Source organism: Dama dama, chromosome 28 (genome assembly GCF_033118175.1).
Source record: "Dama dama isolate Ldn47 chromosome 28, ASM3311817v1, whole genome shotgun sequence".
In the NCBI taxonomy this organism is placed as follows: domain Eukaryota; kingdom Metazoa; phylum Chordata; class Mammalia; order Artiodactyla; family Cervidae; genus Dama; species Dama dama.
In genome coordinates, this window is record NC_083708.1 from 15,156,088 (window position 1) to 15,181,269 (window position 25,182).

The following is a 25,182-nucleotide window of genomic DNA, read 5'->3' on the forward strand; positions in this document are numbered from 1 at the left end:
GGAACTGCAGAGAACTGAGGTCCTACCATTGTCTATGGATCAGGTGATATGGCTATCCCAGGAAACTTGCAGTCACTTGGGTTGCCCCAGCTGATTGACATCTTTCAAGGGTCAGGAAGATCCCCTGGAGAAGGAAAAGGCAATCCATTCCAGTATTCTTGCCTGGAGAATCCCATGGACAGAGGAGTCTGACAGGCTACAGTCCAGGGTCATTTGGAGACACGACTTAGGGACTAAGCAGCAACAATAGGTTCCTTGGGATTCACTGACTACAAATTATAAATGTAGAGTTTAATGATATTCAAGAAAAAGAAAAGAATTTGGTGCAGTGTGTCCTATTGCCAACAAGCATAAAGCCCAGGTAAGTTGCTCTGGTTTCTCTATACTTAGGGGAAGCAACTGTTCTCATTAAAAGTGACTCTAGCTCAGGGCTCAGAGACAATAATCCATTTGAGCATATATGATGGAAAGCCTGAGACCCCTTCTCCCAGGAAGTCATGAAATAAACAGTCTTTTGGTAAGTGCTCTCAAACCATGTACCTCAAAGGGCTCCACACCTCCAAAAAGAGAAGCCAAAGAGCTGTCCTTGTGGTCAAGACCCCTAACATCTGCAGCTTTCCTGTGGAAGGCATCTTACAACAGCAGCCTTGCCTGGTTTCTGGATCTGTATATCTTTAAATAATAAATAAGAGAAACCCATTCCTTTCTCTCAAATAAGGCCAAGATAAGTTTTGGATTGGCTATGGCAGTGGACCACCATTTCTGGCACAAGGCTGACAAATAAAGAGATCAGAGCACAACCCCACCGTCATCCCCACCCCGCTTTTCTGAAACCATTATCCAGCTGCCTAAGTGGGGCTGGGCTGACGGTTGCTGGCAAAACCTCAGGAGCATTTGCTCTGCTGAGCCATCTACCTTGAGACAGACAGCGGAAGGCAGTGGGGAGTTTCTGAATGTTGATCGACAAAGCATTTGGGGGAGGCTAATGGACAAAGGAAACCCTATAACCAGTTCCATCTCTTGGTGTCTTGCAGCTTTCATCTCACTAAGGAATCAAACCATGATGTAACTCAGAGAAAAACCTCTCTCATTTTGGGTGATCTGCTATTTGACTTCTATTTATACACATTGAAAAACACCATATTTTAAAGAAAATACAAAATGCAGAAGGGAAAACTTTTAAAGCAAATAATTTTAAGTAAAAAGAAGGTCAAATATTCATTTTAAATGATTTTAATTTGATAACTATTATGTTCCAATTCAAAAAAGAATATTGCACAAATGCTTTTGTATCACAATCGTTATTTTTTCTCACCCTGGTGAGATTTTGACAAACATAGTTGGCTTTGGGAAATAACACAGAGAATGTTTTAATTGGTTTAGTAATTTCAATAGCCTGTGAAAAAATGAAAGTAAGATATTACATTCATAGAAAAGACAAGTATATATCCATAAATTCACCTGGCTTAGTGAAAAATAATAAGCTTTTCATGGATTTAATAAAACTTAAAGGAGACAAAATTGAGAATGCTGTGAAAATAGAATGCAGCTCACAAACTTTTCAATGCAATCTTTTGCTTTAGAAAATCCATTAAACCTGCAAGACTTCTAAGAATATTTGATCACATTATAAATCTCTTATATTGGAAAAGTTAACATCTGATATTTTTAAAGCAAAAGTCTAAATAAATACAGACCTGAATTGTTCAAATAACAAAATCTGTGAATGGTGAGGTAAACTTACCAAAATAACATAAACAAACAAAAAGAAAACAACACCAGAAAAAAAAAAAATGAATCTTGTCATGGCACCAATAAACATTTCCGTCTAAATTTATGAATATATGACATTTTCTCTAGGTAATAGACACAGTTTTCATCAGTTATGTAGTAAATGCTGAAAATTTAAGAAAATAAAAATTTTAGTGGTCAGCAAGCAAAAATAATTCCATGAAACTCTCCCCATTTTTATGAATTCGTTACAACAATTTTTATTGTTCTTCCTTTTTGCCTTCTAATTAATATTTTTAGCAGAGGCATAGCACTGGAGTCCAGAGGCACATATATGGAGTCCAGAGGTGCATATATGCCTCAGGTGCCAGATGTTTTTTAAAAAAACTTCCATCTTGCATTTTTGGTGTTTTTAGAATTGTTGCTCATCACATTCATGAACACACCCTACTTTAGCTATACTTTTAATTTATTTCCAGGAAAATTCAACCACAGTATAAAGAAAAAAGGCACAACCATATTAATTACATTGTTTAACACACCATTTTATACTTCCTTTTTCACTGGTTTTTGTAAGTTACGTGTTACTTCAATAGCGTTGGTGTTTCTGTTAATGTTTAAGCTATATATTCCACATCATGATTTTTTTTCAAATGGTTGTCTTAAGATACAATTAATTCTTCATATTTTGTGACCATTCCAGGGCATCTGCTATCTGGAATATTTACAACTAACTTCATCAAACCTTAATGTTTTATGAAATACTTGAAAAAAAATCTTCATAATCAATACTCTCAGAACACATTCTCTTATCAAAAAGAAAAGGACAACATAATGAATTAGTTCAACTATGCACCTTCATCTGGAAACACTGATTATGACTCTGCTTCAGAAAACATAATTATTCCATTCAAAATGGATTGTCATACATACTGATGATTGGAGATTTACTTAAAATATATAGAAATTATGTGAGCCTGGGATGGTGTCAGGATTGAACACGGGGGCAATTTTTTCAGGCGGATGTTGATAAGGGAATGGCAACCTACTCCAGTGTTCTTGCCTGGAGAATCCTATGGACATAGGAGCAAGGTGGTCTCCAGTCCATGGGGTCACAAAGAGTCAGACTTGACTGAGCAACTAACGCTTTCACACTTTCACTGGAGTATGACTATTTATGATCTTGTTTGTTTATTCACGAGACGAAGACTTCTGTGTTTATTTTCTATTCATTTTAAATATTCTATTATTTTTGTCAGGACAATTTTTTATTAATTTAGATTAATTTTACTCATCTGTCCACTCACATTCCATTAGTGTTTAAAGAGAAGACTTAATCATAGAGGGGCAGAAAAGAGCAACTATCTGAGTTGCCCTGATTACACCATCATCCTCTACAAATTTCATAATAAATGCAGGAGAAACAAAATCTTTAGATCCAAATATACATAAGTTACTTGTAATATTTTAAATTAACGTCAAGTAGTTTTTAAAGTTTTATCTTCTAGCCTTTTCACTCTTTGTGTAATAAAATTCCCACAAGTTAAGGAAATTATTTGCTTCAAAATAAATTCTGTAGTATGTCAGAATATTTTTGCCATCAGAAGTATAAGCATCGGCAAATAGGGAATTTAACTCTGAGTCAAAAAATATAGCAATACGAAATAAAACCCCCTTCTCACTGAAATGGCCAGTTCAGAAACATTTTCAGAAATCAAAACCTAAAACAACAATTTTTAAAATCTTCACACATACACACTCGTTTCATTAATTAGTAGTGAAAGCCCTGCATGTCTGTAATGTGTTCACAATCATTCATGCTAAGACAAACCTACTGTAGCATTTCTCTTACAAAACTCTTAACTAATTTTACATAAAATACAATTATTTAATTTTTAATACCTACTGAATGTGATTTGCTAATTCCACAAGGTATACCTTAAAACCTAATGCTTCCGTTCCCTAGATTCAGTGTGTATTCCCCTCATGGCCTCAGGAACCTGGGTAAACTTGTGGACCAGAGAAACGGGCCAATAATATTACCTGTGTGCTCTCTAGTTATCCTTGTGATGCTAACAAGCATTCTTTCTTTAATCTCAATAAAGTGACATGATACATGATTTATGCTCCTAGAAACTGATGTGTCCACTCCTCATTTGTCTTCAAACTTATATTTTTAAAGACCTTATTGAAAACATATCCATATTAACAAAATCTTTTTTAAAAAAACCTACACTATTAGAGTTTCAAGTAGTTTTCTGATGCATATTTTCACATAAACCTAAATTCAACAGCAGGTCTGACACTGAGATTTGCTTAATGCATATTGTGCTTTGAATCTTTAAAGAACATATTATCTAACCTTTAGGGGATTATGAAAATGTGCCCAAATCCTAGCTATCAAGAAAAAAGCTTATGTATCTTGGGATTTCTTTTACCATTTTTAAAAAAGATGCTGATAGTATCTAGGTCAGTTTTTATTTTCACGCTTTCATTTGGATAGATTGTGAGAAATAATCTCATATCACAGTCCTTATTATACATCCTGTACATGTAAGTACATAATGCAAACAGAAATACAATAGAATTGTCAGTAAAAGCTGTTCCTTTAAGGCTTACTGGTAAAACGCACACAGCTCCTTCTATTAGTTTGTTCCATATGAAAACAAATTCATCCAGGGTTTTGGGCACAGAACACCAGAAAGAGCAACTTTAAAAAACTGGCTTAAGTATTTAAAATTAAACTCTTAAATCACAGTGTTGCTTGCAAGTGGTGAACCATGATCAGAACCAGAGGATTGTACAAACAATAATAACAGATCTTCCAGGACCTCCTGCTTTGGTTTTACCTCTTGAATTTACCCCAGGAAATATATAGAGTGTTGTACTTTATTTTTCTTTTTTTTCAGGAATAGCAAATTGATAGAAGAAAATAAGCAGAACTTACGATTTTGAATGCACCAATACCAATACTTTGGCGAACCGACAGTGTGGTCTACAAATACATGTGCCATAGACTATGAAGAAGGAAACACTTTAGGAAAAAATAATCACATTACAAAGTGTATTATAAAAATAAATTACACAGCATGTGCCCATGGACCTGAAAGCTTTGCCAAAGGAAGAGAAATTTGACACAAAGATTGAATTGCTCTTGCTACCTATTTTTATATTATCAGCAAAACCATTTTCAGTTTTTACGTTTATATCCTCAAAAAAAAAAAAATTCACTGGAAGTAGGAAATTATTTCCAGTAGTGATCAGTAGCATGGAGGACCTTAGTGATGGTGGAGGGCTGGAGATATATTATCCATTCAACAGGGATTCAGAGGAAATACGCACACCCAGTATGTGCTTGGTTTACCATTTCATCTTGAGTTCATACGTAACTGGTGAATGATGATGCTTTCTATAAAGAAAAGAGAGATACAGCATTTTCAATTAGACTGAAACTCACATCAGTAGTTTACGTGAGGGTCAACACCATATCATTTCACTAACAGGCCATAGGCATTAAACATCAAAACAAACAAAAACAGGTGCATGAGCCCAGTAGCTTCTCTGGAAGTTCTGTCCTATTCTTGGGTAACTTCTTTATATTGACATAGGAGATTTACCTCTAAGATTCTTAAAGCCTTTTAGAAACCATGTTTAATATTCTAGCAATATTTGATCAGTTTTTACCCAAGGAAAGCCCTAAACACAAAAACAGTAATTTCTATAGATGAGTCGCATAATGGAAACCAGACTATTTCCTAGAATTTCTGTTCTGAATGATATTCACATACTTTTATTTTATATGCGTGTGGACTTGAATTTTAACAAGGAAATATTTATTTTATTCCCAGGAAGTCACTAAATAATATTTATCTTTATTCTCAGCAATAAATAATAATATTTATATTATTATAAACAATATTAATTCCTAAGAAGTCACTAAATACAGATGACTCATTCTTGTCTCTGCTTCTTTTTGTGTATTCCACCTGGGAAGATGTTTTATAATTCTGCATATGCTTTTCAATCTAAATTCATTTTATAAAAGTAAATAAAAACAGATTGAGATAGTAATTAGAACAGTACCAGCCACAAAGAGTGTGTAATATTTACATTTACTTGATTTATTTCACTTTTATCTTAACTTTAACGCCTTTGTGAACATATATCTTTTTTTTTTTTCTCATTGTGTCATTGAGGCCTTACTATATGCCCATCACTGCTGGCCGTGAGTTTCCCAGGTAGTCCTAGAGGTAGAGAACCTACCTGCCAATGTAGAAGACCTAAGAGATGCGGTTTGATCCCTGGGTGGGGAAGATCCCCTGGAGGAAGGCATGGCAACCCACTCCAGTATTCTGGCCTGGATAAAGCCCTGGACAAAAGAGCTTGGCAGGCTACAGTCCATAGAGTCGCAGAGTCGGACATTACTGGAGAGACTTAGCCCTCAGGCACTGCTGCACATGGAACTACATTGGTGAGCAAAATGAAGCATGATCCTGCCTTTGCTGAGATTACAAAGAGCAGAGGAGAGAAATAACTAGCCTCAAATGGTTCCTCTGCCTGAAAAATGTATTGCCACCCTGTCAACTAATGTCGGGCTGCCCAGGTGGCTAAGTGATAAGGAATCTGCCTGCCAGAAGGAGATGCAAGAGACATAGGTTCAGTCCCTGGGTTGGGAAGATCCCCTGGAGAAGGAAATGACCCGCTCCAGTATTCTGGCCTGGGAAATCCCACGGACAGAGGAGCCTGGTGGTCTACAGTCCATGGGGTTGCAAAGAGTCCACACGATTTAGCGACTGAGCATGCGGCATGCTCACAAACATTAATTGAAGCACGTTTTGTGTTGTAGACCTAGAGGTTTACTTCACGCTGACCACTAGGTGGAGATATTTCCACTCCGTCTCTTGACCTTTCTGAATTGAATTTGGGATAAACAGATAAGCAAAGTAAAATGAAATACGTAAATGTTTTATATACTTAATAGTAACTAGTTATGAATGTTTTGCAAAACTTTTATGACATATATGTGATTTTTCACTGTACCAGAGACTCAGAAAAATCATTAGCTCATTTTGTCTTCTGAAAGTTGTTCTAGCCTCAATTTTTTTCAACACTTAAAAATGAATTAAAATCTTCAGGTAAAGAGTAAAAACACTAAATAAAATATTATGTAGTTAAAAATCAGAGTCTCTTTTTTAATCTTAGAATTAAAATGCTATTTCCTACTCAACACTGTTTCTTTTTTAAATTTTCTAAAGTAGTTTTCAAAGAGTAAAAACACATATGTCTCAGACCTCCCTAACAGAATTCCAGTATTTTCCCCATTTTCCTCCCCTAAGAGACTACAGGAAACATATGTTTAAAAGAGTGAAATCTAGAATTGTTCTTATTGTAGATGTAGTTCAGAATGTGTTTGCCTTGTTTCTTTACTACAAAATGAGGGTATCAGAAATTCTCTCTCAAGTCCCTGGCAGGACTAATATTTTGCTTAACTGTGATACCTTCTTCACTCCCCTTGAGTGTGCAAACCTCTACATTCCTCAAGTTGTCTTCTCCTAATCCTAGAGTTTATAGTATCCATAATAATAATAGCTTTTCAAGATACATGCATCCCAGTATTCACTGCAGCACTATTCACAATGGCTAGGACGTGGGAGCAACCTAAATGTTCACTGACAGAGGAAGGCATAAAAAAAGTGGTACACATATACAATGGAATACTACTCAGCCATAAAAAAGCACAAAATAATGCCATATACAGCAACATGGATAAATGTAGAGATTGTCATACTGAATGAAGTAAGTCAGACAGAAAGATAAATATCAAACTATATCCCTTATATATGGAATCTTTAAAAAAATGATATAAATGAGCTTATTTACAAAACAAAAAAAGTCACAGATATAGAAAACAATATGGTTACCAATGGGCAAATGGGGAGGGGAGATAAATTGGGAGATTGGGATTAACATATGCCCACTACTATATATAAAATAAATAATAAGGGCCTACTGTATAGCACAGGGAACTCTACTCAGAACTCTTTAATGGTCTATATGGGAAAAGAATCAAAGAATCTAAAGAAGAATGGAAATATATAAATATATATGTATATAAATATATATGTATAATATATATATACACAGCTTCATTTTATATATATATTCAATATATATATAAAGCAGATTCACTTTGCTGTACACTTGAAACTAATACCACATAGTAAATCAACTGTGCTCCGATAAAATAATAATAATAATAGATGTTCAGAATTAGCATCTGGTAAAAATACATATATTTTTATGTATGAGTCCATATATAGAAACAATGTCTTGGTTGGCCATTATATTTTATTATTATTTTTAAGGTCACAAACTGGTAATCCATGCATGCTATTATATATTAATGCTATTAATCAGATTGTATTACTAAAGAAGACTATCTCAAAAATACTTGATAACACCAAATAAGAGAGCTTATTTTATTTAATTCAACTTAATAATAAAAGATGGCATTTAATATTTATGTACATACAATTTACTTAAAGGAATACAATTAAACCCAAGTTTATTTTATTTTATATAAATAGGGACATATTTCACTTTGCTTCTCAATATAGTGAGACAAGATCTATATGACAGTGACTTTATCATTTGAAACTTATTAAGGATATTTATTAAATCTATGTTTGCTTGTTATCTACATTTTCTCCAAATCTGTAAGCTGACTCAGATAAAAATCGCCCAGCCAATGCACAAACTCGTGAGAAATTTTTAAAAAGGTTGTATTAACGCATTAAATTTTGAGGTGATTCATTATACAGCAAAGCTGTCTGATTCAGGAGTCCATGGTTGCCAGCAAAAAAACCAATAATAAAATAAAAATGCTTTAAGGATTAGTGCCATTATTTGTGTGTTTTTTTAAGGTGGGATTTCCAAGTTCCTTCCTGTTTCTTTATGATTTAGGATGATAAGATAATACTATAAACTTTATTGAAGTTATAAATTCTGTCAGCAAATCTTACTTTATCTTCAATCCTATCCTCAACTCAGAATAAGACCCAAATAGAGGACCAAAGGCCACAGTTCAGCCTCTATCAGCAAACTCAAAAGAACAAATAACAAATTTCGTTTTTCTAATTGAAAGAACAAGACTTCTAAATCTTAATCAACATATACACATGGGTTCATTGGATTCTTACATATAATTTTATATTAACAGTTGATCAAAGAACTTACAGACGTTTTCTATTATATATTTCTCTTAAGTGTTACCTTGAGGTTTTTTTCTTAAGAAACTTCAGGTAACACATTAAATACAGTGTTTGCTCTCATGATATTATTGTGAAATGATGTGGCTTATGAATTCATTCTTTTATTACACTAGCTGTTAAATGACTTCCATGGAAAGGATGCATTGTTGTTGTTGTTGTTCAGATGCTAAGTCGTGTCCGACTCTTCGGGACCCCATGAACTGCAGCACGCCAGGCTTCCCTGTCCTTCACCACCTCCCTGAGCTTGCTCAAAGTCATGTCAATGGAGTCAACTAATGCCAGCCAACCACCTCTGTCATCCCCTTCTCTTGCCCTCAATCTTTCCCAGCATCAGAATCTTTTCCAATGAGTCGGCTCTTTGCATCAGGTGGCCAAAATATTGGCGCTTCAGCTTCAGCATCAGTCCTTCCAATGAATATTCAGGGTTGATTTTCTTTAGGATTGACCGGTTTGATCTCCTTGCAGTCCAAGGGACTCTCAAGAGTCTTCTCCAGCACACAGTTTGAAAGCATCAATTCTTTGGCACTCAGCCTTCTTTATGGTCCAACTCTCACATCCATACATGACTACTGGAAAAACTGTAACTTTGACTATGCGGACCTTTGTCAATTCCTAATTACACTTGACTTCTGTCCTTACAAACATATTTATTTATCCTCCGTGGGTGGTATCCCCAAAACTCCTGGCCAGTCAGATGACTTAAGATCCAAAGCTGTATACACAAGACAGGATTAGGGGGGAAATCTGGGGGAGAATGTCTCTTGAGTGCTAGAGTAGGGCAACCTGGCAACAAATTAAATTCTAATTCCTCCCAGGAGAGCCCCTTCAGCTAAGGAGTAAGAAAGATGTATTCCCTGCAAAGTCATTGCCTTCCTCCTGAGCAATGCCTATGTTCATGCTCTGTCAAACTCAAGAGAACCCTCGAGCTCTAAATTTTAAAAATCAGCTCTACTAAAGGAGACCACATCACTTTGAAAGCCTCCAAACTCATCCACCAGACACAAAACAGAGCAGAAGTTTGACTTGTAGCAGGACTTTGCATCAGTAAAGAAGGGCTGCTTCATTTTCACAGGAAACCACACACTAAGTTTCAGGAAACAGTTTCTGTTGGTTTCTGCATCAGCTTGGCTGGCGGATGGCCTGTTCCCCTGTTCCATGGCCCCTGCTCCAGGGGATCTGCCTAGAGAGCAAGGCACTGGTTTAGGGTTTTACTGTTCTTCCTACTCTCTTCCTTTTTCCTGGGGTTTCCTTCTACCAAACCCCAGCTTTGAACTTGCTGCCTGCAGGAGGATTTGTCCTGCAAAAAATGTCCTAGTTCTCTACACCTTTTAGAAGTAAGAGTGCCTGGATATTGTCTACATTTAAGGTTTATTTTAATAAACTGCTTCAGTATTCAGTCTTGTTATTATCACATTCAGACATTAATCAGAGTTCTGATAAAACATCTGTTTTAAATAGGAAGTCCAATAAACTTCCTCTGTGGACTTGGACTTGCAGTCCTTCTTTTGGATTCAGCTCAACTAATTAAAAACACTTCCGCTAATCAGTTCTGTCATTTGTTTCAGGAAACTTTTGAAGCAGATGATACAAAGTCTCTGGAGGTTTCTCAACCACGTAAGAGTTTATTTGCTTCCTTCCAGAACATTTCCCACTCCATCATCAGACCAAGTCCTCGCCTCCCCAGTTCCCTCCCTGCTCCTAGGTGGCAGGAGTTACTTACTAATCATCACAGTTACAACTGGTAGCTTCTTTTTCAGGCAAGCTAAGTTGTTCTCTCTCACACAGATTACTGTTCCCCAGATACAAATAAATCGGAACTAGTTATCCCATGCGTGCGTGCCTGCTAAGTCACTTCAGTCGTGACCAACTCTTTACGACCCTATGGACTGTAGCCCGCCAGGCCCCTCTGTCCATGGGATTTCCCAGGCAAAAATGCTGGAGGGGGTTGCCATGCCCTTCTCCTGGGGATCTGTCTAATCCAGGGATTGAAACTGCATCTCTTTTGTCTCCTGCATTGGCAGGTGTGTTCTTTACCACTAGCGCCACCTGGGAAGCCCAGCCACCTGGGAAGCCCCATTATCCCATGCTGCTACTGCTAAGTCGCTTCAGTCGTGTCCGACTCTGTGTTACCCCATAGATGGCAGCCCACTAGGCTCCTCTGTCCCCGGGATTCTCCAAGCAAGAATACTGGAGGGGGTTGCCATTTCCTTCTCCAATGAATGAAAGTGAAAAGTGAAAGTGAAATTGCTTAGTTGTACCCAACTCTTAGTGACCCCATGGACTGCAGCCTACCAGGCTCCTCCGTCCATGGGATTTTCCAGGCAAGAGTACTGGAGTGGGGTACTATTGCCTTCTCCGCCATTATCCCATGCTAAGTCACTTCAGTCATGTCCAACTCTGTGCGACCCCATAGACGGCAGCCCACCAGGTTCCCCCATCCCTGGGATTCTCCAGACAAGAACACTGGAGTGGGTCCATTATCCCATAGGTAACATTAATTATAAATAAAAATAAACGGTTGGAAAATAGTTAAGTACTTGAGCCTTCGGACACAGGCGCTAGATGCTTGATGCTGAGATCAACTTAGGTTGACATAAGTCTACAACTGATCATAGGAGAGCATGGAATATAACATTACGTGTGAAAATTGAGTGGCAGCTGTGATTTTTAGATAAGGCCAATATTTATCAAAGTGCTGGCCTGAGAACTTTAACACAAACAGAGTTACCACTTGCTATGTTGTGCTACTGTGCTAAATCACTTCAGTTGTGTCCAACTCTGCAATCCCCCGACTGCAGCCCGCCAGGCTCCTCTATCCATGGGATTCACCAGGCAACCTCCAGAGGATCTTCCCATCCCAGGAACCGAACCTGTATTTGCTGCACTGCAGGCAGGTTCTTTACCTCTAGCGCCACCTGGGAAGTCCCAAGAGTTTCCATGGAGATAGCTCAATATCTCAAAACCTTTGGCAGTATTATTTTGGCCCATTGAGTGGGTATTTTTGCCTATAGATGAATATACACTTTGCTCATTTGAAGTAGCTTCGTCACATGAAATCATGAATAAGGTACTGGAAGAAACTGAAACCCTGGTTTCATCATCGAGAAGGCAGACACTCTAAGCCTGGGGGGGTGGGGGGTTGTTTTGATTTTGTTTTCATCTTTAACAATAGGGATAGTTATCTTGTTGACTTCTAAAGTCTGGTTGATTTCTAAATAGTCCTTGACTTTGCAATTCTATCCATTACACATACATAGTATTAACACAAGTAAAGAGGTCAAAACTATTTTTACTGGGTAAACAATTAACTATTAGTTTTTAGGAAAAGCATTATGACAGAATCTTTTAAATTGCTTACTGAACAAGAGTCAGTCAGTCAGTCAGTTCAGTCGCTCAGTCGTGTCCGACTCTTTGCGACCCCATGAATCGCAGCACACCAGGCCTCCCTGTCCGTCACAAACTCCCGGAGTTTACTCAAACTCATGCCCATCGAGTCGGTGATGCCATCCAGCCATCTCATCCTCTGTCGTCCCCTTCTCCTCCTGCCCCCAATCCCTCCCAGCATCAGGGTCTTTTCCAGTGAGTCAACTCTTCACGTGAGGGGGCCAATGTATTGGAGTTCCAGCTTCAGCATCAGTCCTTCCAATGAACACCCAGGACTGATCTCCTTCAGGATGGACTGGTTGACAAGAGTGAAGCATATCATATTATCACTATAAGCAGGAATGTCAGAATCATAACAGATAACAGCTAAATGTAAGCCGTAAGTCAAAGTGAAGTGGTTTGCCAAAGGTTACACTGCCGTCCTCTGATCTCTGGTCAATTCTGTGTCCGTTCAGAAACCCACTTTCTCTCCCTGTTCATCTTAATAACTATCTGCAATCTAAATCCTGCATATGGTGGTGTTGTTTAGTCCTTTAAAAGGACAGCCTCTCTGACCTATTTTAGAGGGTCCTGCATGAAACTAAAGAGCATGAAAAATCCCTGAAACCTTTTCTTTCCTGAACCCCTCTGGGGGAGGCAGAAAGAATGAGCCATTCGTAATTCATTTAAGTATATTCATACTTCACAAGAAGCTCTCAGGTCCCCTTAGTCCTTCACACACAAGATGGCTTCAGAGGTGAGAACTTCCCAATCTAGGACTCCTGCTTGTTTTGAATCCATTATCTGTGATGGTAATGATGCTTTTGAACTGTGGTGTTGGAGAAGACTCTTGAGAGTCCCTTGAACAGCAAGGAGATCCAACCAGTCCATCCTAAAGGAGATCAGTACTGAACAGTCATCAAAAGGACTAATGCTGAAGCTGAAGCTCCAATACTTTGGGCACCTGATGCAGAGAGCTGACTCTTTGGAAAAGACCCTGATGCTGGGAAAGATTGAAGGCAGGAAGAGAAGGGGACGACAGAGGATGAGATGGTTGGATGGCATCACCGACTCAATGGATGTGAGTTTGAGTAAACTCCGAGATATGGTGATGGACAGAGGAGCCTGGCGTGCTGCAGTCCACGGGGTCGCAAAGAGTCAGACACACCTTAGCGACTGAACAGCAACCACCTGCCATGGTGCCTTTGGAGGGAAATACCACCCGGAATGGCAGCACTTGGATTTTCCCCTAATTCCACCCACTGTTTCCCTCCGTGTTCTCAGGTATGAAGTGTTGGCATCCTCCCCGTCACTCTCACAGATTTGTACTGCAGACCAAAGAGGAAGCAAGGACGCCTCCCTCTTCTCTAACTCCCAGCCACCCTTCTACACTCTACAGGAAAGTGCCCAGTTTTGTTTTGTTGACAACATTTTCCGTTAAAAAAAAAAAAAAAAAAAGGACAGGCTTTAAACCCTGACTTAGATTCTGAAATAATGGTCTGTCTGGGACAAGACTCGTGACTAAACCACCAGCCGCCATCGCCACGCCTTCATGGAGGGTGATGCTTTTATAAAAGAGATTTTGGAGACAGAAAGACAGAACCACCCGAAGGAGATGCCAGCAGAAGGGCAGCTTCCACGGAGAGGAAGCAAGTCGAGCAAGTCAAGGCAAGGTGGGCTGGCTGCTCTGCAAGGCATTCTGTGGGCCTGGGGGTGGGAGTTCAGCTGGGGGGCGGGCAGGGCGGGGCGGTCAGGAGCCAGGTCGCAGATCCTGGGTGCCACAGGGTCTTTTAGCGTTGACTGATATTTTAACTATGTGTGCAAATTACTTTAACAGAAATAAAGAGCCATGAAAGAATAAATGGGAAGCAGGGGCAGAAAAGCTGAGCATCCTATCAATGGCTCCACATGTCAGGGAAGACAGAGGAATAGCCATAGAGGACGACACAACTGAAAGAACTGTGCTGAGACGGAAGGGGCCAGAGCATATTGACGTTTCGTGTGGACGTAACAGGTGAAGAAGGAAGCTGAAAGAGCAGAGGGGTGAAGAGATGACCAATCATGAAACCCTGAAGGAGGTGGTAGCGGGGGAAATGCTGAGCATTGGGAAAGTTTGGGAATGATACACTCCCGTGTCCTGGGGAATCCTCCCTGGGCTCCTCTTGTTCCCTCTTCTCTCTGCCCGCTTGCCTCCCACACACATGTGCCCTTCTTATCCATGGGATTTTTCCAGTCAGGAAAGCCTCACTCTCTCCTCAGTATTTCTAAATCTATGAAGGAAGGAGAAATTCAAATCTCTGCGCATCTTACATTTGTGGACATGTTTTTGTTTCCCTGAAATTACACTCTTCCCACACTGCACATCAAAGCTCTGTCTTCACTTCTTTCTTAAAGACATTCAAGTAAGAGATCTGATAATGCCCTACCCTGAATGAATACACGGAAACCTCCAGACTCTCCAACTGCCCCGTGTTAACCTGTCCTCACTGAAAATATCATAAAGATGACAGTAGAAACTGAATGCCTCTGTTTAATCAGGTGACCCAGATGGGAAAGTTATTTTCAAGAAACGATCAAGATCCCCTGGGCCATGTCTCATCTTGGAATGTTTCTGGTACTATGCATGCTACATGGCCACGATCATAGTTTATAGAAACAGCCAACAACACACAAATTATCTTTGTGTGTGTTGACTGTTTCTGCGTACTAAGATGGTCAGTGGTAAACAATTTATCTGCCAATGCAAAAGCTGCAGGAGATGCAGGTTAGATCCCTGGGTTGGGAAGATCCCCTGGAGGAGGCCATGGCAACCCACTCCAGTATTCCTGCCTGGGAAATCCCATGGACAGAGGAGACAAGCGGATTGCAAAGAGTCAGACAGGACTTAGGAACTGAAGAACAAGACCAGGGCTGCTCTGTAGCTCTATGGATGGGGCCCCACATGTCCCCACACTGTAATCTGTGGCAATGGTACCTCTCTCCCTTCCAGGATGAGATCTGATGGCATCTGTCCACAGTAGCCCTGGTGAGATCCCTGCTACACAATGCTTTGTTCCAGAACAGAGGGAAAAAAACTCTCACCTTTTCATCCCATTCATTCTTACAAAAGCACATGCATCTTAAAAAAAAAAATTAAATTCACACATGGAAGCCAAAGTTGGAGTGCACCGAATCCTCCACCTCCAACCCCCAGTGGATGTCACTTCTAATATGCAGTTTAAAACAAAGTGAGCCAATCAACATTGAGTTGGAGCTAAAATTACAAAGGAAAACTGCCACAGCGGTTGCTCTTTATCATTTCTGAAAAGCGAATATGTGTGGTGCTGCCAAGTTTTCTTAGCGGGCTGTATCCCAAGGCCCAGATGTATAAACATCCTGTCCATGCATGGTTAAGCATCTTCTGGGCCCTCCCTGTGGATGGAATGAGCTTCCAGGTAAGCGTGATGCGTGCAGGTGGAAAAGTGAAACAGCAGCAGCGACAGTTGAAGAACAGCAGGTAGAATAAAAAAATGCAGCACTTCATTCTCTGGACTCCTTCATTTGTTCAAATACAACACGTTATGGTGCAACAACACAACATAGCCTAGAGGCCAGGGAGGCATTTGAATAACAGCGGAGCGTCCTTGTTTCTGAAGGGGATGATGTCCGCTCTACAAGAGAGGGAAGCTCCCTTTCAAAAGAACACAAGTCAATATTCCAAATGGCCAGATCTCTAGTTTGAATGTGTTCAGCAAGTTCGTGTTTTCTTTTTCTCTCATTCTCCCTCTTCTTCTACCTTGAAATTCCCTTATCAGGGCATGTCAACCATGGTTGCTTAACGTTTTAAAATATGTTTGCTGAGACCTGAGCTGTCGGCCACAGTGATCCAATTAAGTGAGTGTGAATACGGAGACGGGTCTACCTCCTTCATCCACAATTTGAGTCCAGGTTCTACAGGGAACAGGAAGTCCGGTGTGGAAAGAACTCAGAAGACAGTCTCTTTACCATGAAGCTCAATGATTCCCTGGTAGCTCAGATGGTAAAGAATCTGCCTGCAGTGTGGGAGACCCAGGTTCAATTCCTGGGTCAGGAAGATTCCCTAGAGAAGGGCAAGGCTAACCATTCCAGAACTCTTGCCTGGAGAATTCCATGGACAGAGGAGCCTGCCAGGCTATAGTTCATGGGGTCACAAAGAGTCAGACTTGACTGAGTCACTAACACTTTCACTTTTTTTCTTAAGGGCTTCCCTTGTGGCTCAGCTGGTAAAGCATCTGCCCACAATGCAGGAGACCTGGGTCCGATCCCTGGGTTGGGAAGATCCCCTGAAAAAGGGAAAGGCTACCCGCTCCAGTAATCTGGTCTGGAGAATTCCATGGACTGTATAAGCTATGGGTCACAAAGAGTTGGACATGACTGAGTGACTTTCACTTTTAAACAATGGGCTAAAAACCAATCATATGTCTTTAAAAAAAAAAAAATCTACCTTTACACAAGTATCAAGAGCAGGGACTATCCAAATGATTTTGGAACCCTCACAATTTAGAAGTGAAAAATAGCAACTCGTAACTAAGTACTTACTGTGTTGTAAAGTTGACCCAGTTGGCTCAAAGACTTGGAAAGGTGCTGCCTACCTGAGACTTCAGATGCTAAGCTGAGGGTTATCAGCCTTGAGCTCATTTGTGGTTACTTGACTATGAAGCACTACGTCCACATCAACACGGTTAATCTCGTAGACAGCAGCATTTTGCATTCACTCTTCATGCATGTTAAAACATGCTTAAAATAAATAACAATGATACAAACACAAGTAATAATACACTTCACCACACACACACACACACACACACACACACACACACTCATGAACTGGTTCTGTACTTGCAAAGTCCACACTTGACTGTGAAAATGTTTCAATTCAATTAAGCTATGCATGATGTCATTTTATGTCTTGGCAACAAAGTATCAAAATTTACTGACTGCTATTCTCTATCCATTACAACCTCTGTTGAGTTATAAAGGGCCACTTGGCAGCACCACTCCACAATTTAAATCAACTGCACACTTGAGTAGAGCGTGAGTCTGACATTAATGGCTCTAAAATTCCAAAATCTTTACAATACACACAAACACAAATAAGTAAAACTCTGTTTTTAGAATTCCATATATTATTTCCATTTTATTTCACATTGGAATTGTCTCCTGAAATTGGCTTCGGGGCTTTGTTTTTGCAAAACTTTCAAGGCCCAGGCCTTGAAAGAATTAGGAGATGGTTTCTGCTTTTTGTTTGTTTGTCTGTTTCCCGCACATGAAGCAAATTTGGAGTTCAATGGAAGCAAATGACAACTGGTAAACTATTTCCTATTTCAGAAAAGAGCTTTTGAAAAATCAGTTATGGTGGAACAAGGCCTACTTAATTTCATTTACAATTAGGAAATAAGGCAGCAGCTTTGGAGAGGTTGTGATCCAGGCCCCCCTCCCGCCCCCTCGCCCCCACAATCTTACTGGTTCAACTGATGAGTCTACTTTCTCGAAGCAAAAATGGCTCTAAGGGTCAGGCCCTGCCTCAGGCCCAGCATTCTCTGCCAAGCACGTAACATACAGTAGTTTTGCTAGTGAGTTCTATGTCCCGGCCTCAAAACAAATCCACAAAATAGGAAAGACACATGGCTATTAGTTGATTATTTTATGAACAAGGTATCAAAAACTCCAGTTAGTACACACAGCGAGTGAGCAGGGACAGACAGCAGCAGGAGCATCTGCTCGACCTACCCCCTCCGCCACTGCCCTCAGCCCTTCCCCCCTCCAGGAGAGGTAGCGCTGCTGGCTGCAGATTTCTTCAGCTCTATTTTCATAGACTGAGTCTCAGCTCGAGGCTCGAATTTGGTCAGATTTCCTGCTCCTGGGGCTGCCACTACTGGCTTTCCTGCTTTCATACCTTTTGACATAGGAATGCGGGTGGGTGTAGGTCGCTGGGCTGACCCGTCTTGTCCCGACTGCAAGAGAAGAAAAGACAGAGACACAAGGGCCGCGTTGGTGAGTCTCGCCCTGGAAATGCCATCCATCTGAACATAAGCGCACCACAGGACCACCCGCAGATGAGCCCGCCCCAGAGAAGACTGTTGTTAGAAAGTTGGAGTGGCTTGCTGTCTAGTCCACTCCATCACCCCCTTTTCCCTCTCCCTGAACATCTATGCCCAGCGTCTTTCTCTTCTCAAGCCCCTGACCTTCACTCCTGTTTCACAGAAAAACTACAGGCCACCCTGCATACACTTGGGCATTTTTATCCCTCCTGTCCCCAAACCACCTCCACTTTCTTTAGAAGAAGCAACTCTCCTTTCCCCTCCTAATGAGGCCAACTCTTCTCTTTTTTGTCACTGTTGACCACATCCTCCATTTTGTTTTTTTGGCCTTGTGGCAGGGCATGCTAGATCTAAGTTCCCTGACCATGAATCAGACCCCAGGCCCTCTGCAGCAGAACCGTGGAGTCTTAACCACTGGACCGCCAGGGGATTTCCCTACACCCTCCTTCTTGAAACAACACAGTGATCTCAGTTCGTTTCCAAGGCTAACCATTCAACACCATGGTAATCTAAGTCTATGCCTCAACCACTGATGCCAAAGAAGCTGAAGTTAACAGGTTCTGTGAAGACCTACAAGCCTTCTAGAACTAACACCAAAAAGAGATGTCCTTTTCATCATAGGAGATCAGAATGCAAAAGTAGAAGTCAAGAGATACCTGGATTAACAGGCAAGTTTGGCCTTGGAGTACAAAATGAAGCAGGGCAAAGGCTAACAGAGTTCTGCCATGAGATCACACAGGTCATAGCAAACACCCTCTTCCAACAACATAAGAGATGATTCCTTCTTCAAGGAGTTCCTAAAACTCTCCTGCTGTGATATCTAACTTGGGTCTCATCCATTGCCTTGGGTCTCATCATCGTCTCTGACTCCTTTTCATTTTCAAAATGGCTCCCAGTTCCAGTTTGCCTGCCTTCTAAATGTGGGTATCACCGTGCTCCATTCTCAGTCCTCTTCTCATTTTCCACACTCACCCCGAAAATTACCTAAGTTGTCACCCACATGTGTCTGAGACCCTGAACCCTGAGCCATCAGTTTAGTTCAGTTCAGTCACTCAGTCGTGTCCAACTCTTCGTGACCCCATGGACTGCAGCACACCAGGCTTCCCTGTCCATCACCAACTCCCAAAGCTTGATCAAACTCATGTCCATCCAGTCATGGATGGATCATGTCCATCCATCTAACCATCTCATCCTGTGTCGTCCCCTTCTCCTCCTGCCTTCAATCTGTCCCAGCTTCAGTGTCTTTTCCAATAAGTCAGTTCTTTGCATCAGGTGGCCAAAGTACTGGAGCTTCAGGTTCAGCATCAGTCCTTCCAATGAATATTCAGGACTGACTTCCTTTTAGGAGTGACTGGTTTGATCTCCTTGCAGTCCAAGGGACTCTCAAGAATCTTCTCCAGCACCACAGTTCAAAAACATCAATTCTTCAGTGCTCAGCTTTCTTCATGGTCCAACTCTCACATCCAACTCTCACATCACAAGGCTCCCCTTAAATGCAGATCCAGATTTCTAACCACATGCTAGACATTTCCAGGGTCCCTGAGGCATCTCAATTATAACATGCCCCAAATGTTATTTATCTTCTTACCAAAACAATAATCCTCTGGGTTTCTCATTTTATCCACCCCTATGGCCAAGCCAGAAACCTCCGAGCTACCCTCTGAACTCAATATGTCATGAAATCTTTAATTTTGTCTTTAGTATATCTCTGTGGCAACCCTCTCCAGTATTCTTGCCTGGAAAATCCCATGGACAGAGGAGTCTGGAAGGCTACCATCCAAAGGGTCACAAAGAGTCGGACATGACTGAGCAGGCACACATGTACATCCTCATTTTCACTCCCACAGTTCAAGCTTACATCTCCAGCCTAGAGAACTGCAACCATATCTCTTCCCTCAGCCTCTGCTGCCTCCAACTGATCCTTTAAATTGTTTTATAAACATATCTAAAACAGAAATAATGTCATTTTAAAAATCACTACCCTGTTTATGGCTCCCTTGGCCTATTCTCTTGAGATTAAATGTCAATTCCATAATAAGACACACACGTCTTCAGCTTCTGATCCCAGTGTGCACCTCCTCTTCTACTCCTGCATAGTGTCTCCAGGTCCGACTGCTGCAGCCCAAAGGGACTGCTCACTGTCCCACACGTGACAGCTTGCCACACTGCCGCCCCTGTGCACGAGCTGCCCTCTCTCCTTATCTGTGAATACCTCTGCCCCCAGGGAGGACTTATCCGCTGGTTCCTTTGTACACCACGCCCTCACAGAACCACTAGATGGGATCCGATCCTGCCACTCCCACTAAGCCAAGAATTTCAGCAGTCCTCTCTACAGTCAGCACCCAACCTGCTGCCTGAAGAGCAGCTAAAATTGCACAAATGATCTAGTCACACTATTCGTCCCAAACTTATTGTTGACCTTGATTTTATGGGATCTGATCTACCTAAAGTAGGTGGGAAAGTATTTAGGCCTTAGCAATCTTAGATAGTTGTTTTAAAGTCCTACTTGCATATGGGCTTTAATCAGTAATCCGAAATGTTACTCCAGAAGGGAGGGCTATCTTGATCTGACCCTTAAAATGGGAATAAGATGTTCCAGCAGAAACTTTGCTCTAAATTACAACGGGATCTGATCTACCTAAAGTAGGTGGGAAAGCATTTAGGCCTTAGCAATCTTAGATAGTTGTTTTAAAGTCCTACTTGCATATGGGCTTTAATCAGTAATCCGAAATGTTACTCCAGAAGGGAGGGCTATCTTGATCTGACCCTTAAAATGGGAATAAGATGTTCCAGCAGAAACTTTGCTCTAAATTACAACAATTACACCTCCCCTAGCTTTTATTAAAAAAAAAAAAAATCCCAGCTATGCTGTGCTGCTTAAAAAAACAGTATTGAACCATTTGAGAAGGGTGAGCAGTTCTGAATGATATTCAGCTCCTGTAGAGCCAATAACAAAAAGCTTTACTGACAAAGCAGTTTGTAAGTACTTTACTCTTTGAAGCCTGTCCTGGGTTTATGCTTGTGCACAGAGAATGAAAGTAAATTATAGTGAAGATACAGGCAAATAAGCCACAGTTTCTATACTTAAATAATAAGCTTCCTATCTTTTTAAGACTTTCTAGTATCTGCTGCAGAACTTGCTCAGAGATTAGGGATCACAATTTCTAGTCTATTAGCTTAAATTAATATCTAAATAACACACGATCTTCTATAATTTCATCTACCGACTGTTCCCAATAAGTGAAGAAAATCACTGGAGGTATTTTGAAAAACAGAATTTATTTTTAAGTTCTGGCCTTTATACTTTGGACATGCTTTCGTATAAACCATTTAGCCTTCCAGCTGGTTTTAACTAAATATTCATCAAGCACCTGCTCACTGCACTGTACTATTAATAAAATACAGTGTTTAGACATATAAATTCATTTTTTACTTTAAAAAATTTTTTGATAGCATAATCTTTTAATCTTACTTTTTAAATAAAGAATGACTATGACCATACATAAATGAATATAAAATGTCTGAGGTTCTGGAAATATAACCCAGGAATAGTTTTCATTTTTTTGCACAGTGGCCGTTTCTTCCAGCCTCTATTTTTTAAAACAACTTAAACATTAAAAATCAAATTTTCAACCGTATTATTAGCATAGGCTGATGTGGCAAGAGGTCAGTTTTGCAAGAGGGTTTTGAAGTCAACATGATTTAAACAACAAAAAGAAATTATCCCTCACAATTAGCTCAAATTAATAAAATAAGAGGCCCCTTTTTATTCTCATTTCTTGGTGCAGACAGTCTCCCGGGAGACATCTGGTATTGGGTTTGGGCGGAGGAGAGACATGTGCTTTGGTTGTCTTTTGGGCACTGGGTGATTCTCAGCCTTCACTTCCCCGCCTGACCCCCGCATTGGCCTGAACCAGGACCCCTCTCTACTCACCACTGACTGGGTTCCTCTGGCTGATGAAGTCGTGACCGGGGTAATGGTGATGGTGCTGGTCACTTTGCTCGAGCCAGAGCGAGGCGAGAGGTGGTTCCTGGGCGAGCGAAGGACGGTGCCGGTGGACACCTCCTTCTCGGCCGTCACGTTGACCGGTCGGACAGTGATCACCGGACTCGCCCCTTCGCCCGAAGTCCCCGGGCCTCGCTTAAACTGAGAGCCTAGGTGAATGTGGATTTTGTTGTCTTCCGTGGTTATGATATTGGCATTGGCGTTGTATTTCCGGACTGGGGTTGGTCCAGGCTGCTTCTCCGGGGTGACCTTGAGGACCGTCCTTCCCACGGGCATTTCCTGGGATTCGGGAGGGACATTGATGTCCGTCGGGGCCGCCGAAGTGGACACGGTCATGATCTGGATGGGGGACGTGGGCCTGTCGGCAAACGCCCCCCTCCCGCCCTCTGGGGTCTTCTCCCTGGAAAAGGTGGTGATGGTGACCGGAGACATGGCTCGCTCCGGGCCGAGGGTAGCTTCTGCGCCTTTCTGCTTCTGAGACAGGACGTTCGGGGAGGGGATGATGGTGATCCTCGGCTTCTGGTTGCCCAGGGTGGGGATGACGGTGGTGCTCGAGAAGAATTCTTCTGCCGTGGGGCTGGTGATCTCCAGAGTGGCAGTGCTGTTCTCGTGGTCCGGGGTCACACGAATGTGCAGCGGCTGGCCCTGCTTGGGCGAGAGCACCAGCTCTCCCGGGTGCCCTGGGCTGGCACTGGCCCGGGGCCCCTTCTCCGGAGCCACCGGGGGCCCGTTCTCCCTCTTCCTCATCCACGGGATCCAGGACTTCCTCATGGTGAGCTCGTTGGCCGCGGGTGGATACCTGTCGAGAACCGATGAACGTTCCAGAGGCTTCTTCAGTCCCACCTGGCGAAGGTTGCTCATGATGTGGTTTTCCTCCTGAAAGGACTTGCGGATGAACACGGCTGGTGTGTCCTCCTCCGCCGCCTCGCTGCCCAGGGCATCCGTCTGCACGCCCGTGGATGTCACGGGAACATCCACCATCCTGCGCCCGTTCACGCTGGGCCTCAGGGCGCGGCTGTATCGCTTGGACAACTCCAGCTCTTTGGTCAGATGGAGGACCTCCTGGCCCATGCTTTTGTTCTTATTTTCTTCTTCCATAAACCTCTGTTGAAGGACAGAGTAATCCACTTGGAGCTGAGAAAGCTGATCTTCTTTGTTCATCAATTCGTGAATCTTCTCTTTAAGAGCTTGGACCTCAGCTTTTAAATCGCGACTTTTGGCTTCTTCCAGCCGAAATCTGTGTCTCAGCTCAGCTTCTTGGCTCACGGCCTCGCCTTTCTCTATGGCTTTGTTCTTGGCGATTTGGTGTTTGATCTCCTCCAATTGCTGAGAGAGGAAATTGGCCTTATCCTGCTCAGTTCTAAATTTCTGCTCCAGCTGGTCATACTCATCTTCCGTCTTCATCAAGTCCCCTTCCACCACCTCCAGTTGTTGCAGACGGTTCTTCAGTCTCTCAATTTCCAGGGTTAGTTCCTTAATTTTGTTATCTTCAGGGCAAGTGAGCTCAGGTCCTTTTCGAGACCTTCCTCTTGTTATTTCTCTCTCCACTTCCTCTATTCCATCAAGTCTCTTCTTTAATAAGTCCACACTGCAGCTTAATTCAGAGGATTTTTCTTCTTCACTTTTCAGTTTGCCTATTAACTCATCTCTCTCTTTCGTTAAATTGTATACCTTTTCCTCCATTTCAGATTTCAGCTTTAAAAGCTTCTTACTTTCTTCGATGAGTTTTTCCGTGACGTCCATAACCTTTCCTTGCTCCACCTTAAAATTTTTGTTGAGTCCATCCACTTTTCTCTCCTCTTGCTTTATTTTTTCCATCATATTTTTCCTTTCATCCACCAGCATCACGGTAAAGGACTTCAATTTTGTAAGATCGTCTTTGAGGCTTAATTCAGCCTTTTCCAATCGACTTTCAGAACATTCCAGTTCTTTAACCCGACTCTTGACCACCTCCAGTTCGTTGAGCAGGTCCTTGGTTAAGTTCTTTTCTTTCTCCAGATTTAAGTGCAGCTGGGTGCACTCAGATTTACTCTTGCTAAACGCTTCTTCCAGTTTCTCCAGTTCCGACATTCTTTTCTGTAACTTCTCAACTTCAATTTTGAGCTCCCGGCTATGGTGTTCTTCCTCCTGCAGTTTCTTTCTCAGTTCCCGGCACTGGGACTCAGTTTTCGTGATCTCTTCGTCTTTACCCTCCATCTCAAGCACGCGCTTCCGTAGATTTTCCACTTCTGCCATGAGGCTGGAGTTGCCACATTCCCCTTTGGCAATCTTATCTCTTAGTTCCTGAAGCTCTTCTTCTGCCTTCTGAAGGTTTTTGTTGGTCTCTTCCAGCTCCTCGATTCTCTGAGTCAGGCCAACCAGCTTGAGTCTGAGTTGTCTGTTGTGAGACTCCTGACTGGCCAACTTAGCATTCATCTCCTCATGTTCCTGGGAAAACCTTGATGCCTTGTGTTCGAAGTCCACTTCCAACTTGAGCAATTTCTGCCTGTCTTCTTTGGATTTGGAAGTGATGGCTTTGAGCTTTTCTTCCTCTTCCCTCAGTTTCTGAGTCAAGTCCTGTACTTTCTGGCTCTGCAGGCCAAGTTGCTCGATGTGCATCTGCCTTTCATCCACCAGCATGAGTGCAAAGGACTTGAGTTTCACAAGCTCATCTCTCAGTTTGTTGAGCCGCTTAGCGTTTTCCTTTTCTTTGCGGGCTTGGTAAGCTTTTTCCTGTTCAAGGAGTTTTTTCAACCTAGAAAACAAAAAATAT

The 25,182-nt window shown here is 41.6% G+C and overlaps 1 protein-coding gene across 6 annotated transcripts in view; it reads right to left on the reverse strand.

Moving 5' to 3' along the window:
• Positions 1 to 1,217: 1,217 nt before the first annotated feature.
• Positions 1,218 to 25,182, reverse strand: part of FILIP1 (filamin A interacting protein 1) — a 252,749-nt gene continuing 228,784 nt past the window's right edge. For 5 of the 6 annotated variants that reach the window (XM_061131479.1, XM_061131480.1, XM_061131481.1 and 2 more), the window contains 2 exons: positions 22,359 to 25,164; positions 18,013 to 18,337 (listed from right to left, as the gene is read on the reverse strand). In XM_061131479.1, coding sequence (XP_060987462.1) covers positions 18,131 to 18,337; positions 22,359 to 25,164 — 3,013 coding nt within the window. In that variant the 3' untranslated portion in view covers positions 18,013 to 18,130. Of the gene's footprint in view, positions 5,141 to 18,012; positions 18,338 to 22,358; positions 25,165 to 25,182 lie in introns of those variants that run through there. The other variant, XM_061131484.1, reaches the window with a different exon arrangement.